The sequence below is a fragment of the Rhineura floridana genome, chromosome 8 (assembly GCF_030035675.1).
Source record: "Rhineura floridana isolate rRhiFlo1 chromosome 8, rRhiFlo1.hap2, whole genome shotgun sequence".
Lineage (NCBI taxonomy): Eukaryota > Metazoa > Chordata > Lepidosauria > Squamata > Rhineuridae > Rhineura > Rhineura floridana.
In genome coordinates this window covers 118,565,039-118,581,212 of record NC_084487.1, presented here as the reverse complement: position 1 = coordinate 118,581,212, position 16,174 = coordinate 118,565,039, and the positions used below count along the sequence as shown (strand labels likewise).

At 44.3% G+C, this 16,174-nt stretch overlaps 1 protein-coding gene across 1 annotated transcript in view; it reads right to left on the bottom strand.

The window, feature by feature from the left end:
* CAMK1D (calcium/calmodulin dependent protein kinase ID) overlaps nt 1–16,174 on the bottom strand; it is a 351,451-nt gene that overhangs the window by 126,350 nt on the left and 208,927 nt on the right. The window contains exon 3 of the mRNA XM_061582254.1: nt 6,083–6,157. Within this exon, the coding sequence (XP_061438238.1) occupies nt 6,083–6,157 (75 nt within the window). The remainder of the gene's footprint in view (nt 1–6,082; nt 6,158–16,174) is intronic.

Below are 16,174 nucleotides of genomic sequence, written 5' to 3'. Positions count from 1 at the left end.
CAACTCTATAATATCCTTTTTGAGATGAGGCGACCAGAACTGTACACAGTATTCCAAATGCGGCCGCACCATAGATTTATACAACGGCATTATGATATCGGCTGTTTTATTTTCAATACCTTTCCTAATTATCGCTAGCATGGAATTTGCCTTTTTCACAGCTGCCACACACTGGGTCGACATTTTCATCGTGCTGTCCACTACAACCCCGAGGTCTCTCTCCTGGTTGGTCACCGCCAGTTCAGACCCCATGAGCGTATATGTGAAATTAAGATTTTTTGCTCCAATATGCATAATTTTACACTTGTTTATATTGAATTGCATTTGCCATTTTTCCTCCCATTCACTCAGTTTGGAGAGGTCTTTTTGGAGCTCTTCGCAATCCCTTTTTGTTTTAACAACCCTGAACAATTTAGTGTCGTCAGCAAACTTGGCCACTTCACTGCTCACTCCTAATTCTAGGTCATTAATGAACAAGTTGAAAAGTACAGGTCCCATTTCAGGGGCGGGCCCTACTGGTGTCACAGGGGTAGGTCGTACTGATGTCACAGGGGCAGGCCATAGTGATGTCACAGGGTGGGCCCAAGTGATGTCACAGGGTGGGTTTTAGTGATGTCACGGGGCGAGGCCTAGTGATGTCATTAAGCATGGTACCTTAAGCATCAAACACAGTTGCTTGGAGCATACAATTCAAACAAAAACGTTTCTCTGATTGGAAATTAATTTAGAAATCTTAGCTAAAAGATAGAGCCTGGGTAGGGAACATTTAATCTAGCCTACTTGCTTCTCGCAAGAAGGGTTTAAGTGCCCTCAGGCCACGCCAGTCACCAGAAGGCCACTGTAGGAAGAAATGAGCCTAGTGCTGTGGAGATGTTAGATAGGAGCATTCAGGAGTAAAGATAGATGCCCCTGAAGTCTGCAGTTCTAAACACACCAAGCACCATAGAACTAAATAGGACTTACTTTTGAGTAGATATGGTTTCGATTGTGCTGTTGGCAAAGCTTGACTAGGGATCCCCTGCAAAGATGTCCATATCCAAGCAGGGTTGGAAACCCCCTGGCTGGAATGCTGTGCTCCTACCTTCTAGCATTGGGTCTCCAGGATTCCAGGCAATAGTCTTTTCCAGAAATTGAAGTTTGGACCTTTGCATGCAAAGCATATTTCCTACCACTGAGCTACAACCCTTCTCGTTTAAAAAAGTATCTTTTAAAATTGTTCTTTTCAATTCACTAATGAATTGAATGATGAATGCATATCATACCTAGGGGAGATCCACACCATTCATTTAATAATGAATGCACATCATACCTAGGGGAGATCCACACCATTCATTTAAAGCACATTCAACACATATTTGAAGCACATGAATCCCACTACAGAATCATGGGAACTGTAGTTTGTTAAGGGTAGTGGGAACAATAACTGTGAGGGGGAAACTATACTTCCAGGATTCTTTAGGGGAAGCCATGCACTTTAAATGCAAGTTGGATGTGCTTTAAAGGTATTGTGTGGATCTACTTAATAACTTTGCCTGCATGTAAATCGTTTTAATTAATTTTTTTAATGGAAATGAGCTATACAGTTTACTGGGTGACCATGGGCTACTCACCATCTCTTAGCCTAATCTGCCCCTCAGGATGAAAACAGCAGAGGGGAACCATGATCACCTCAAGGAAGAAGGGAACACTTAAAATGTAGAGGAAGTAATAATTTACAACAATAGTGTGAAATAAACTTATTGGGACATAGTATGAAGAAATATTTATATAAGCATGACTGTCAAAGATGTTTATTATTTACACAACCTGTAAAGATATTTGTAGTGCAATCCTAAGATTGTTTACTCAGAAGCAAGTCCCAATGTATTCAATGGACTTACTCAAATACGGAAGAGTGCACAGAACTGCAGTCTCAAGTGGTAAGGAGCACTCACCCAACCCAAAATTCAGAATCATGCCACTTTAAGCTGTTTTGCAGCTGTTTATACTTTTATGGTTATGGATTTTAAAGGGACTTATTTCTTGTGAGCTGCCTACACACACACACACACACACACACACAGGAGATGTAACAATACATAGACCCCATATAATAGTTTATTGTCAAAACCAGTTGGTCATTGCAGAACATTTTTTAAAAAATATAACATCAGTATTAGTTTCCTACATAATAAAAGCAGTGATATTTATGTAAGCCCTGCCTAATTGCTTTAAGATATAGGATTGGCGGGGGATAGAAAGATTTACAACACAAGCACAATCCTTTGCTATGTTCACTCAAAAGTCCCATTAATATACAGCACAATCCTAACCATGTCTACTCTAACTCCTATTGAATTCAGTGGGGTTACTCTGGGTATGTGGGATTTCAGCAAGTGAGAAGGAATGATCCCGTCATTTCAGCAGGACTTAGAAATACCCTCATTTAGCTAAGATTTCTATCTTAATTTCCAATCAGATTTTTTTTTGTTTGAGTGGTATGCTCCGAGCAACTGTGGTTGATGCTTAATGCATCATGCTTAATGATGTCACTAGGGCCCACCCCCATGACATCACTAGGGCCTGCCCCTGAAATGTCAGGGTTTGGGATGCTTCGGACCTGGCAACCCTATCTCGGTCAAAACATTGCTTTTAATTGACTGATTGTGTATGTGTATTTTTATTTTTGTAAGCTGCCCTGAGGGCAGAATATAAATCCTCTAAATAAATAAATATTCTAAAGTGTTGTAAACTAGAGTCTAGGCATTTAAGACTGAAAGTCTTACATTTTTAAAGAAAGATTCCTCACATCCTCCCCCAGTTTTGGTTGTAATTACTAGGCACAAACATAAAACAACTGGACAATGCAACCATTAATATACTTAATTTGCATAGCTAGCAAATAATTTGCACATGCAAATTAGCCTGCCCAGAAGATGTGGAAGTGGAATATTTATTTATTTATTATTTGATTTATATCCCGTCCTTCCTCCCAGCAGGAACCCAGGGCGGCAACCCTACGCATTGGCCACCCATGCAAACATCTGGCCTACCACAGCCAGGTCTGCTACAAGGCCCTTGCAGGCCTCTTGCCACACTAGGCCTTTTTGACTCATCGGTTTTAATTCTTGGGGGGCTGTTGGACTGTGTTGGCCTCCCACCTCACTAGGCCTTTCACCTACCAGGGGCTTTCAGCTCCATTGACTCTGCATATAGTTATAATTGCAGGGCCTGTTTGGCCTCTTTGGTTTACTGGTCTCTCTTGCTATATTTAACTGGCTATGCCTCCTAAGAAGGGAAGAGGGGGCCCTAAGGATAAAGGTGAGGCCCCCAAGCACCCTCCCCCTAAATAGCCTCCCCAGGTGCCAGTATCATCCGATGAGGATGAGGAGCTCACTTGGGCTGCAATGCTAGCTCACCTGGAGGTGCTCAAGCAGCAAAACACCCAGGTTAAGGCTCCATCTAAACTTCACCCTAAGCCTCCTGCTAGGCCCCCAACCAAGAGGGGGTAAGATGGGTAAAGGGGATGTGGGTAAGGGCTCTAATTAAAGTACTGTAGACTTGATCCTCGCTTGGTTGGATGCCCTTGAAGCAGAGCCCAGTGGAGTTCCTCTGTCTCCACCCATGGGTGAGGTGAGCGAGCCACCATCTCTGGATCACTGGCCTTCAGTGGAGGCATCCAGAGCAGCTTTACCAGGTGAGTCTTCTTTGTCAACTCTGCAGGGGAGCTGGGCAGGTTGCAGAATGTCTCCCTGGGGTTTCTCCAATGGGCCCCAGGGCAAGGTTGGGCTTTTCCTCCTCCTTCTAGGGCTGATGTGGGCTCTCCTCAGGGGGCTGGGCAGGGAATGGACAGTGCAGCCAGCAGCACCCCCTTGTGGCGGCATGTGATCAAGTCTGGTAGCCCCCGGCAGCAGGTCAACCTAATAAAGAGGCAGCTGCTGCTGCAGTCACTTACACTGCTGCCAATTGAGCACGGTCACACAGGATGCCATTCGTTTTAGAGAAACTTCAGCACCACTGGGCTTCTACCTTCTTCCCACGGCAAAAGAGAAAAATTGGCAGGGAGAGGATGTGAATTTATTTTCCCTTCTCTATAGGGAACCTCTTAAGACAAGGAGAAGGGTGAAAATAGGGAACACAACAAGCTCAGGCACAAGCAAGTCGATAGGACGTGAGCCAACTGGCTGCCTGCCTACCTGACTTACGCGGGGGTCATTCTACAGAAGTAGCCACAGAGGGGTCCACTGCTCCTCAAATACTTGGACATCATCTGTTGGGGTTACACAGGTTTACTGGCTCCACCTGGCTGTCATATGATGAGGCCTTTCAGATGAGGGAGGCTTTTGATACAGCTTTGCCTTGGGACAAAAAGGAGCCCAATTTATGGCTCCAGTTTATGGTCTCTGCATGGCCCATAGTGGGGGATAGAAGTGACAGTTGCCATCTGTTGATCAGGCAGTCTGCCTCAAATCCTTCCCACCCAGCCATGGGGCTAGAAGTTCAACACCACCTACTCTGCTGGGAATTTAGCTCCTGGGGCTTCTGTGCTCAGAATCCATGCCTTTTTGGCATGAGTGCTCGATCTGCAGTGCCATCCATTCCTGCACCAGCTATCCCAGGGCCAGGTCCTTTAAAGGTGGAGCTAGGGACCCCCATGGAGGTAAGAAGCAGCTTCTAGACACAGGAGTTCAAGGAAAAGGGCCCCTTCCCAATTATGCTTGATGTACTCAAGTTCTTGCTTAAGGGTTATCATTCAGCGAAGGATGCACAGTTTTTGTTGCAAGCCTTTTCCTTTGGTTTCGAGATTCCCTATTCAGGCTTGTGGCTTGCTTTTATGTCTTGCAATCTTAAATCCATTGCACGTCTTGAAGCGTTTGTTCGGGAAAAGATTGACAAAGAGGTCCAGGCAGGCAGTTTCTTGGTTCCTTCCCATCGCCCCCCACCCGCTCTTCAGATTTCCCCTTGGGCATAGGCAGGCAGATTTTTTGCCTACTCTACATTGTGGTAGCAGGTGTTTTGACTAATTTGGCTAATCTGGTATTTTCAAATGGTTAATCTGGTTATTTTGGGATTTGGTTTACAGCCTTTCTGGTCACTTTGGCAGGAAGGTGCAGGAAGGGAAGCAGGTAAGGGTGCAGGTACTTCTGGGGATGATTGGCAGCTCCAGAGGCTTGCAGTTCAGGGCTATAGGGCTGAGGGGCAGGATATGGGTTGCCTTTGGGGCCAGCTTACCTCATCTGCCTGGAGTTGTAGGGCCCTGGGAGGTGTTGACATGGGAAGGGCCACTTACTTTCAGTGTATGGCGGGGATAGGGGGCAAGCAGAATAGCTTGTCCTTGCCCTGGCATGGGTTGGTCGCCCTATAGGTGTAGCTTGGCAGTTTTGCTTATAGCCAGCTCCCGCACCTATATTTTCCCTCTGCAGGCTTAAAGATATTAGTTAAAAGTTTTGATAAAGGGGCCCTTACACAGCTGGTATAGCACAGTGGGGAGGAGAGCCTAGCTGGGAGTCTGGGAGTTCAAATCGCCGCTTGTGTCTCCTGGGTATAAAGGGCCAGCTAAAGATCACCTCCACAGTGAGTGGCTCAGGAGTTACATGCCCTGCCACCTGTGCAGCCGTGGGCAAGCTGCATAGTCCCAAGGAGCCCAGTTGCCCTGACAGTTACGGACAAGGAAGGGGCTGGCTTGTGCAGCTCTGGCAAGCTGAGCAGGCCCTAGCCAGCTGGGGAGGACTAGCCTCAGAAGGAGGCAATGGTAAACCCCCTCTGAATACCGCTTACCATGAAAACCCTATTCATAGGGTCGCCATAAGTCGGGATCGACTTGAAGGCAGTTCATTTCCATTTTCCAAAGGGGCCCTTAGTTCAAGCCAGCTATCTGTATCTGTGTATTATTTCAACCCTCAGGCACAAATTATCTTGCAGACATGGTGATTTCCAGAACTGTATGAGGTACCTTAAGATTTCAAGATTTTCGTAATACTAGCACGATTTGCACCTTTGGCCTGATTTCCTGAGATTGACTGGTGTTCTTGTTTCTGTTTAGTTAACAGAAACAACACATAGTAACAGTTTGGCAGAATGATTAATTACAAGCTGTACTTACAGTTGCATGACCAGATACAAGTGGTTTGGACTCTCAAAGATGTCTTCCAGTGCAACAATATTTTCATGCTTGATTCTGAAGGTTACATAAAAAGTGATACCACAAGGTAAGTTAAGCATCCAATGGAAATCTGTTCATATAATAACAGCAATCCCCAGGTTTACATAAACCATCAAGAGTTTTTATGGTCTCAGGGTAAGTCATCAAAAAGAAGGTCTGTGGGGGACCTCTTCCTGTGATAACAGACATCTGAAGGAGTTAAATGCATATAGCTCTGCTAGCATTTCTAGGAATATTGGGATAAAATGTGTTTAACCTCTTTGGACATGTGCACATCCACAGGGTATTTCGCCAACTCTAACCATGTTGACCAACAAAATGCATCATGGCAGCAGTGGCCTGTAAGAGGGGGGCAGAGTGAGTGGCATCCTCCTGGTGGCACCAGCATTTCAGTCATTGGGACAGAGATGGGACAACAAGCTCCTTGCCACTGCCATGTCATATCCCTATCTTGATGGATGCAGTACTGCCATCAAGATGACACCTCTGCCTCCCCTCACGAGCCTCTGCTGCATCATGGTGAGCGAAGCTACAACAGAGTTGGCTGTAAGATTCTCAGCTGCAGTATCCTGTGCATTCTAATAAACGTCATCTTGCTGTGACCCTACCTCCCAGACCATTTTCTGTGTACAGGGCTCCAAACCGTAGTAACAAGGCTTGCTTTTTCAAACAAGGAAGAAATAAAATAGGCATGATTGAGCCAAAGCATTTTTATTAGTAAGAAAATTAAATGTGTAACTGTCTCCTGCTGACATCTTAAAAGTATTTAACTTTGGATAGTGCTTAATAAATCTATATATATATTCATAGAGCATATGATTGTGCTGTGGAACTCTCTGCTTCCAGAATGAATGGGAAACAATAGCATAACCAAGTTTCAGAACAGACTAGAAACACTGATAGAAGACAGGAATGATGACAGCTAATTTGTCAGTGGACAACAGAATATGGCAGACAATAGAATTAGAATCTAGTACTTATAGCGGCTGTATTACATTAATGAGAACATTTGTTAGTAATGACATTTTAAAGCACAATAATACAGAAATCACATTTTAAAACTATTTAACAGCTGGAACAAACATATAGCCTCGAGGTAACCCCGGCACAGATCCACAAGGCTCAGAGTCCTTGCTGTTTAGATGATGTCTTTTTAAAAGAGGCATACCACAAACCACCATCTAATTAGCTCCTCAAAGGCAAATCCTCTCTGGGATTATTGCTTTAGCAGTTCCAAACAATTTCTAGTGTGCACAATTAATTTGCATTAACCCCAAAGTGAGAAACCATTTAGCTGTAAGCAACAGAATATTAATTAAGACAAACTGAAGATACTGCCTAAGAGAGGAAGAGATACTGCATAATGAAGTGTAAAAAGTTAAAACATGCCAATTCCATGGTAAATAATAGACAAAATCAGACAATAGAGATTTCCTAAAGTTTGACTTAGCTTCTCTGGCTAGCAAGCTGAATACTAACTAAGAATTCAGAACAGGATAACCCAGAAATTGCTTAATTCTATTCTTGGGATAAGCACACAAACAGAAGCGGGAGCAAAGAAGAACTATATAATATACCCATAACTTTCTTTAAGTCCTTGAGCCCTTATATCTGCCATGAGTCATGCTAGCAGGGGATGGACCGGCAAGCAGGAGGGGGGTGAAGAGGACTTGGACTGGGACATTCCAGTTGGGGAAGGCCCAGTGAGGGGAGGGACAACGAAGTGGCCCCTGCTCCGGATGCTGACAGGTCACCTCCAGCAGTCCCAGACACTCCCCTGGAGAGACCACCAGACCCACCTTCACGGCGCCTCTCCTAGTACCCATACTACCACCAGAAAGCCCTCCCCCTGCAGAGGGAGAGGACAGGACAGAGACCAAGGTCCCGCCTTCGCCCTGGTCAAGGAGGCGAATGAGGCAGGAGATTCAACAAACCCAGCACAGGAGGAGTCTGCGTTTATGTGCATGCACCCAACAGTGACTTGGGGTACATGCAAGCAGGGAGTCCACCCAGCCCTATTTAAGCTGAGCGCGGGGTAAGGGTTAGTTGCTGAGTCAACGTCTTATTACTGCCAAGTTGTGCCTAGTTAGCTAGAGAGGGATGCTGAGTTCTGAGTAAGCCATAGGTAAATTCATGAAGCACACTGAACTGAAACTTTGTTTTACTTCAATAAAAGAAAAAACTACACCTATGTCTGAGTCTGAGTTCTTCAAGTTCGGGGAGCAGAATATCCCAGCTTGATCATTGACACAGTCTGCAGGAGCAGCTTTGGTTATTCCCGGAGTTGGTGAGGCTCATTTAACACCAGCATGAAATCGAGCCTTCACTGTCATTGGCTCAGTTCTCTGGAATGCTCTGCCAACAGAGATATGATGCTTCGCTTGCCACACAGCTGACGAGCGGGGCATGATTGCAGGTGGGGGTGAAGACGCTGCCTCCATCTTTTAATGGGGCAGCGTCGCGCCTGTGACATGAGCGCGACGCACAGCATAAGGGGCGGGGACTATAGGACTATTTAAGTCCAGCCTATCTATTGCCCTAGCGTGATCACCAGCTATCAGAATGCAGAATAGGGCAGCAGGGGCAGCCTGAAGGGGGGCTAATCCTGTGAGCTGCATGCTGGAATTCCCTTGGATTCAATGGATTCCATTGCCCCCAGCATGCTTGCCAACGTCCAGAGAACAGGTATTCAGGAATTCTGGGCCAGCAAGGGCTGTATGCCAGAGTGGCCTTCTCCAGTGAGTCACCTGCTGACATTCCTGGTAGACGGGACGGCAGGAGAAGGGGCATGGCAGTGTGAGCACTTCGAGGTAAGCTGGCGGGACCTTCCTTCTTAGCCAGGCTGGTGGTTTTTCCCTATCCCCATCGCCCTTTCTTGCTGGACATTTTATGGGTGTAGTGGAGCAGTGGGAAACGGTCTGTTCCTTCAGTTAAGACCCAAGCTATTCCAGGCAGTGGCACTTACACTGTTTATTGGAGCTTTCAGGAGAGAAGAGGTGGTGGCTGGCTCTACGTGAGACCTCTCTCGACATGCCCTCCAGTTTTGATGTTTCCATGGAAGGGGGGTTATGCTTGCTTAACTTTGAGGGTCTAGAATGGACCAGAGGTGTAAGGGAAGGCACGTACAGTTGACCCGGCCTCGGCACCCAACCTCTGCTGAAGGATATTTATTCACCCATGTTAATCTGGACCCCCTATCTATAGGCCATATATGCCTATCTGGATCAACAATACCAGTTTTGGCGTTAACAAAACGAGCATTGCAGGGGCTGGGGTATGACCCCTTCCAGTCTGGAACCTATTCAATTCAAATGGGAGCTGCTTCTACGGCAGCAGGTTTTTGGTTTCCCCCTGGCACTGGTACAGGATGTGGGACTTTGGTCCTCTGATGCATATAATGGCTATATTCCCCCCCTTTTAGAGGGCAGGGGAATGCGGCGGCCTCACAAAACGAGCATTGTAGGGGCTGGGGTACGACCCCTTACAGTTGGAACCTATTCATCTCGAATTGGAGCTGCTTTTACGGCAGCAGGTTTTAGTTTCCCCCCGGCACTGGTACAGGACATGGGACTTTGGTCCTCTGATGCATATAAGGGCTATATTTCCCACTTTTAGAGTGCAAGGGTATGTAGCGGCGTCACAATCTTCATTGTTTTGACAGGTTGCTGGACAGGGATAGAGCAGATGCACATCCTAATATGCGGCCACAGCATGGTCTTCCGGGCACCCTGGAGGGCAGCGAATTCGAGCATGGGCTCGCAGTTGGGCCTCAGTAGAGGGGCTGTTGTACAGTGGCTTGACCGGCAAGGAATGCATGGGGAGTGGCTCCTACCCACTCTGTTCCAGCAAGGTGCGGTGCGGATATTTCCGCAGGTGATGGTCATCCACCTCGGTGGTAATGACCGCGGCGTGAAGCAGAGCAAGGCCCTCAGCGTACAGGCATGTAAGGACATGCAAGCGATAAGGCAGCGTTGGCCTTTGGTGCGTGTGATGTGGTCAGACATGGCATGGCATGGCATATGGGATCCAGCTGGAATTGATCGCGCACGGAAGAAAGTCAACCTGCAAATTCGGTGGGCTCTTCTTGAGCATGGGGGGTTGTCCATTCCGCATCCCCGCATTCAGCACTGGAAGGGTGAACTGTACAGGGCCGATGGCATTCACCTGTCTCATGCAGGTAGCGACTTATTTTGGGTGACCTGCAGGGGTGTCTGCGAGAGGTGTTTCTCGGCAGTGGGGTAAAGGGGGACTAAATAGAGATTTGTCCCCCTTTTGTGGCGGGAAGGTGCGAGAAGGGAAATAGGTAAGGACAGCTAGGTGGCCCCCTTAGGCACCTTTGGAGGTGATTGGCGGTTCCGGAGGCCTGTCTCTCAGGGCTTTACGGCTCGAGGGCAGGATATGGGCTGCTTCTGGGGCCAACTTATCCTCATCTACCCAGGGGTTATATGGTCCCGGGTGGGGATGATGTGGGAAGGCCCCCCTACTTACCTGCAAGGTGTGGCCGGGGTAAAGGGTAAACAGATGGGCTTGCCCTTGCCCCAGCAGGGGCTGGTCGCCTGAGAGCTGTGTGGCAAGCTACTTGCTTATAGACAGTTCCTGCACCTAGGTTTCCCTCTGCAGGTCACTTTAAATTGGGTTTTTGTTTACTATAATTTAAATAAAGTGGCCCTTGTTCAACCCAAGCTGACGTCTCTGTGTTTTATTTCACCCCTCAACTGCAATCAGCAGGTGCCTTCTGTTTTAACTTTTTAACATCTGCTGAAAACCTTTCTGTTCTGCCAGGCTTATGAAGGCAATTAAGAAGATGTCTTTTTGCAATAGTTAACCTTTGTTTTTACTGTATTTTAAATGGTTTTCACTGCACAGTGGGTTTTTTTTACTTCTAAATCATTTTGATGTTTTTAAATGAAATAGCAATATACAAATATATTTATAAATAAATAAATAAAAATACTGAAGGAAAGCAAAAAGCAGTACGTTCCCAGGAAAAAATGCACAGACACCACCACCTCCTATGGGATATCCTATCCTCCAATGGACTGTGTGGCACAGGAGTTTCCACCTCTGTAGTGCCTTGATTTACTTTAAATTTGCTCAGCTGCATTACATAAGACAAAGTGGGCATCCTGCTCCCTAAAATGACTCTGCCCTTTCTCCCTTCCTGCCCTTTATGCCTCCCACAATACTAAAGTTATTCTCCCTCTCTTCCTTCAAATGTTAATTTTATGCTATCTTACTCTGTTATTTTACATGTGTTTTATATTTTAAAACTGTATTTACTATGTTTGTTTACAATGAATATTCATTTGATTATACTGTCTGTAACCAAATGTAAAACATCAAGCAAGGCATTTATCATGTGAAAAAAATCAGAGTTCTAACAGAAGGGAAGTTTGAACTCCTTTGGAGATTTGGCTCACATTTGGGTGAAAGCAGGTATTTTTTGAAGACAATGAAGCAGAAGTATATTTCAAAGAATGGACAATGGTAGCCTGCTGGAAGCTTTGAGACCTAGGCCCCAACTGCACTATACATTTAAAGCAGTATCATACCACTTTAAACACCCATGGCTTTTCCCAAGGAACCCTAGGAACTATAGTTTCCCAGGGTTGCTAGGAGATCCCTGTTCTCTTCATAGAGGTACAGTTCTCAGAGTGGTTTAACAATCTATCCTTCTTCCCAGATATTAAGAGTTTTTCACCAGAGAACTCTGAAAATTGTAGCTCTGTGGCACAGAGTGGTAAGCGGCGGTAACGCAGCCGAAGCTCTGCTCACGGCTGGAGTTCGATTCCAACAGAAGGAGGAAGTCGAATCTCCGGTAAAAGGGGTCAAGGTCCACTCAGCCTTCCATCCATCCGTGGTCGGTAAAATGAGTACCCGGCATATGCTGGGGGGTAAAGAAAGGCCAGGGAAGGAACTGGCAATCCCACCCCATATATACAGTCTGCCTAGTAAACGTCGCAAGACGTCACCCTAAGAGTCGGAAACGACTAGCACTATAAGTGCGGGGACACTTTACCTTTAAGTGGAAGAGGGGTCTCCTAACAACTCTCAGCACCCTTACAAACTACAGTTCCAGGGATTCTTTTGGGGAAGCCAAGACTGTTTAAAGTGGTAAGATATTGCTTCAAATGTATAGTGAAGATGGGGCCCTGAATCTTGTTCATTAGAACTGGGAAACGGTGGGGTGGGGGAACAGATAGACAGGAAAGGATTCAGTAAATGGCTTTTTCAACTACTGGTCAAAACCACAAAACACAGTGCTGGAATTCTCCATATTTTATGCATGCAAGTCACACATGTAATTCACATACAGTGACTCATTTTTTCCTAACTATTACATCTCATTAGTTTAAGGTATTTGGAGTGAAAGGTAGTTATTAAAGGAGGCCTAAAATAAGCTGCGCTGGTACCAGTATGCAGAAGGTCCTTTGATAAAATCATTTTTACTTTGATGTGCCAGAAATCAAGTTGTAATCTACGAATGGATCTTATATTAATAAATAATACAATTTCTATACATCTCTTAATGAAATAAGGCAGACTGACAGAGCATTGGACATACAAGATGTTAAATATCAACACAGAATACAAAGATATGGTAACAATACCCTGCAAGGGCTGCAATGTATTGCAAAGTAAGGATAGAGTAAAAGGATGACAATTATTTCAGGGTCATTGGCAACAGTTTTTTTTTTTTTTTAAACTAATCAGATTTTCCCCCAGAAATGATAAATCTGGATTAAATGGGGGTGAAAATACAGGCTGGCATTTTGATGCAACAAAAGCATGTGGATACTGCAAAACATTTGTATGATGAGAAGCACACATCCCACAACAAACACCCATCTGGAAGTGTCCTGCTTTTTTGTATTGTTACCATGCGCTATATTTGGTGCTTTGAGAAGACATTCTCTTAAAAAGCAGGATTAAAATATATTACATAAAAATATTTTTAATGTTTCTAAATTGTGCCTTATTATTATTATTATTGTTGTTGTTGTTGTTGTTGTTGTTTATTTCTACCCCTCCTTTTGGCCAAAAGGCCCTCAAGGCGGCTTACAAAAAAACACAAATATAAAAATACATCAGTACATCGATAAAACACATCAATACTTCAAAATACTTCAAAATACATCAATAAAACAATACAATTTACAATTTCATCTGAACAGATTCCAGGGTGATGTAGATAAGCTCCCTCCCTTCATCTCAGCAGCCTTAGAACGGGAAAAAGCTCTCCCCCCACCACAGATCCTCAAAATCATTGTGATCTAAGATTCTGATGTACCTTCTGCCACCTCTCCTGCTCCTTTATTATTTACCCATATATGTTATAATGCACTTCTTTCAAATGCATTTATTTTCTCCAGCGGACAGCTTAAAGGCAAGGCCTGGGCAGACATCAGGCCTGCTCTCGTACTAAGGGTTCAGCTAAAGTTTGGGTCATATTGGCGCACTCAGTACATATGATCCCTGAAAGCTCATCTAGGTCCTGTTGTTTCATCTGCCTCTTCCTACCACTTCCATTTCAGTGCCAGTTCATCATCTGCAATGTTGCCCAACCCATCTTCTCTGAAGCTCAGTTGGACTGTTACAGGGCGATAATCACCTGTTTCAAGGGCAGAAACATACACACAACCCACTGCTTCATACAAGGTCCCTTGATCATGGCATATGAAACATAAACCCTAGTTCAAGAAAATATGTTTAACAGCAGCACACACATACAACAATATTTTGTTGGCTCTACTTTTAAAGATAGTAGATATATTCTTGTCTTCAGCTATGTTAACTCACAAATGTCTGTGCTCAAGAGTTTTGTGTGTGTTTATATATATATAAACTTATGAATATATTCAATATTAATATAATGTCTGTATATTAAAACATACAGACATTGGGACTTGATGCAAACTAGTATCGTGAAATAAAAAAAAACCTTCACCCATTGACAATGTTAATACAATGGATTATATTATTGATAGGAGCTGTAAAATGCTCTCATAAGAAATGAATTCTGATTAGTGGTAGCACAAAAATGGACATCCATTGAAACAACCACTGAAAGGGACTAAGTTAGAAAAAAAAGATTTACTAATAACAGGTTGGCACAGCAAGTTCTGGTTGTTTTATAGAAGACAAGAGGAAATACTTCTTCACAGAGCTTAACTATGGAAATTGCTATTAAGATGTGGTGATAGTCACCAACCTTTAAGCGGGATTAGACAAACTCAATGGCTGCTTGTCATGGGGGCTATATGCTATCTCTGAGATCAGAATAACAGTCACTGGAAAGCAATAGCAGGAGAGGGCTATTGCACTCATGTGCTGCTTGTGTGTTTCCCATGGGCATCTAGGACATGCGTCTGTGGGAAACAGCATGCAAGGAAACTAGATATGTCTTTAGTCTGATCCAGCAGGGCTCTTCTTATGTCCTTCAGATAGGTAGCCAGTACTAATATACTTGGTAACTGAACCTGTGAATTTGGACAAGCCTAATAAGAACAAGATTATACTAATTGTACTAATTGCCTTTGATATTTTTGGCTTCTATTTTTTAAATGTGAGCTTAGTATGAAACTGAGCAACCAGAAGAATTATACATATAACTTAATTATTATTGTTGTTTTATTAGCAGTGAGAGGATTTGTTTTGTCTTTTATATTTATTTTTAAAGCAATGAGTGTGGCTGTATACTATAGCCAGCATGCATTTCCCACATTCCGCAATTTTAAATTGAAAATACCCCCATGCGATTCTGATCCTTCCCATAAACTCATTTCAAAACAAAACCTTACAAAATTAATAGACCCGAACTCAGAAACGCTTGCTTAACAAGCTTCTCAATTTTCATGGTGATAAACAAAACAGTCAGAAAGAATCAAGAGTTCAAAGTCTAAAAAGAGAGAGAAAAAAACCCAGACCCCTTTTGGACTTTTTTCTCTCAGTTCTCATAAAATGTTGAAATTCATTAAAAATCAGCCATGTTCACAGAGTACCTATAATCCTATTACTGACCTTGCCCCACACTCTGACCTTCATCTTCTGCAGTTGAAAAGTTAAAGTCTGGCTGATTTTTAATTAATTTAATAAATTTTGAATTGAACTGAATGATAATGTTGGGCATGCTCAGTAAGAACTGTCAGTGTTCTAAAAGCCAGACTCACAGCTTCTTGGCTTGCCTAATCAGGCAGCCACACCCACACCAGACATTGATTTCTCATGAGACAGTTATGGCTTCCCCCAGAGATTCCTGGGAAGTGTAGTTTGTGAAGGGTGCTGAGAAGAGACTCCTATTCCCTGGACAGATCTCCAGCAGCCAGAGTGGTTTAACAGTCAGCTGCTCTGATTGAAACTCTGTGAGGGGAACAGGGCATCTCCTAGCAACTCTCAGCACCCTCTCCCCTCCCTTTCTCCTTCCCTCTCCCTGCTCCTCCCCCATGGTCAGTTTTACCTATCCTAACCATGATTACATAGCAGTAAATCCCACTGAACTCAATAAACATGCAAATGATCAAACCTGTCCTTCTCCTCCCCTCCCCCTCCTTCCTGCTCCCATCCTCCTCCTCCACTCCACCCTTCCTCCCCTCCCCATCCCCTGTGGTCAGTTTCCCCTATCCTAAGCATGATTGCAGGGGAGTAAATCCCACTGAACTCAATAAGCATGCAAATGATCAATCCGTTCTCAGCAAGTTTGCAGAGGATCCCATTTCTTACCTCCCGGATTAAAAAGCAGAGAAATTCACTAATAGGCAAAAAACCTTGCAGTTTAAGAATGTACCTATAGCCCACAGATATTTCTATCAAACTTTAAAAAGCAAGGAAATTGGGTAGCTATAGTGAATGCACCAGGGGAGCCGGAGACCTGATCTCTCTGAGATATTGCACTGCCCTACAAATTTGTCAAAATGCAAACACAATTTGGCTTGGTCTTTCACAGTCCAATTCACTTCCTGTGTAGCTTGGAAGAATTTGGTAACGTGCCTCTGAGCATATGGTAAGTGGTGGCAACACCTGCAATCAGCCCAA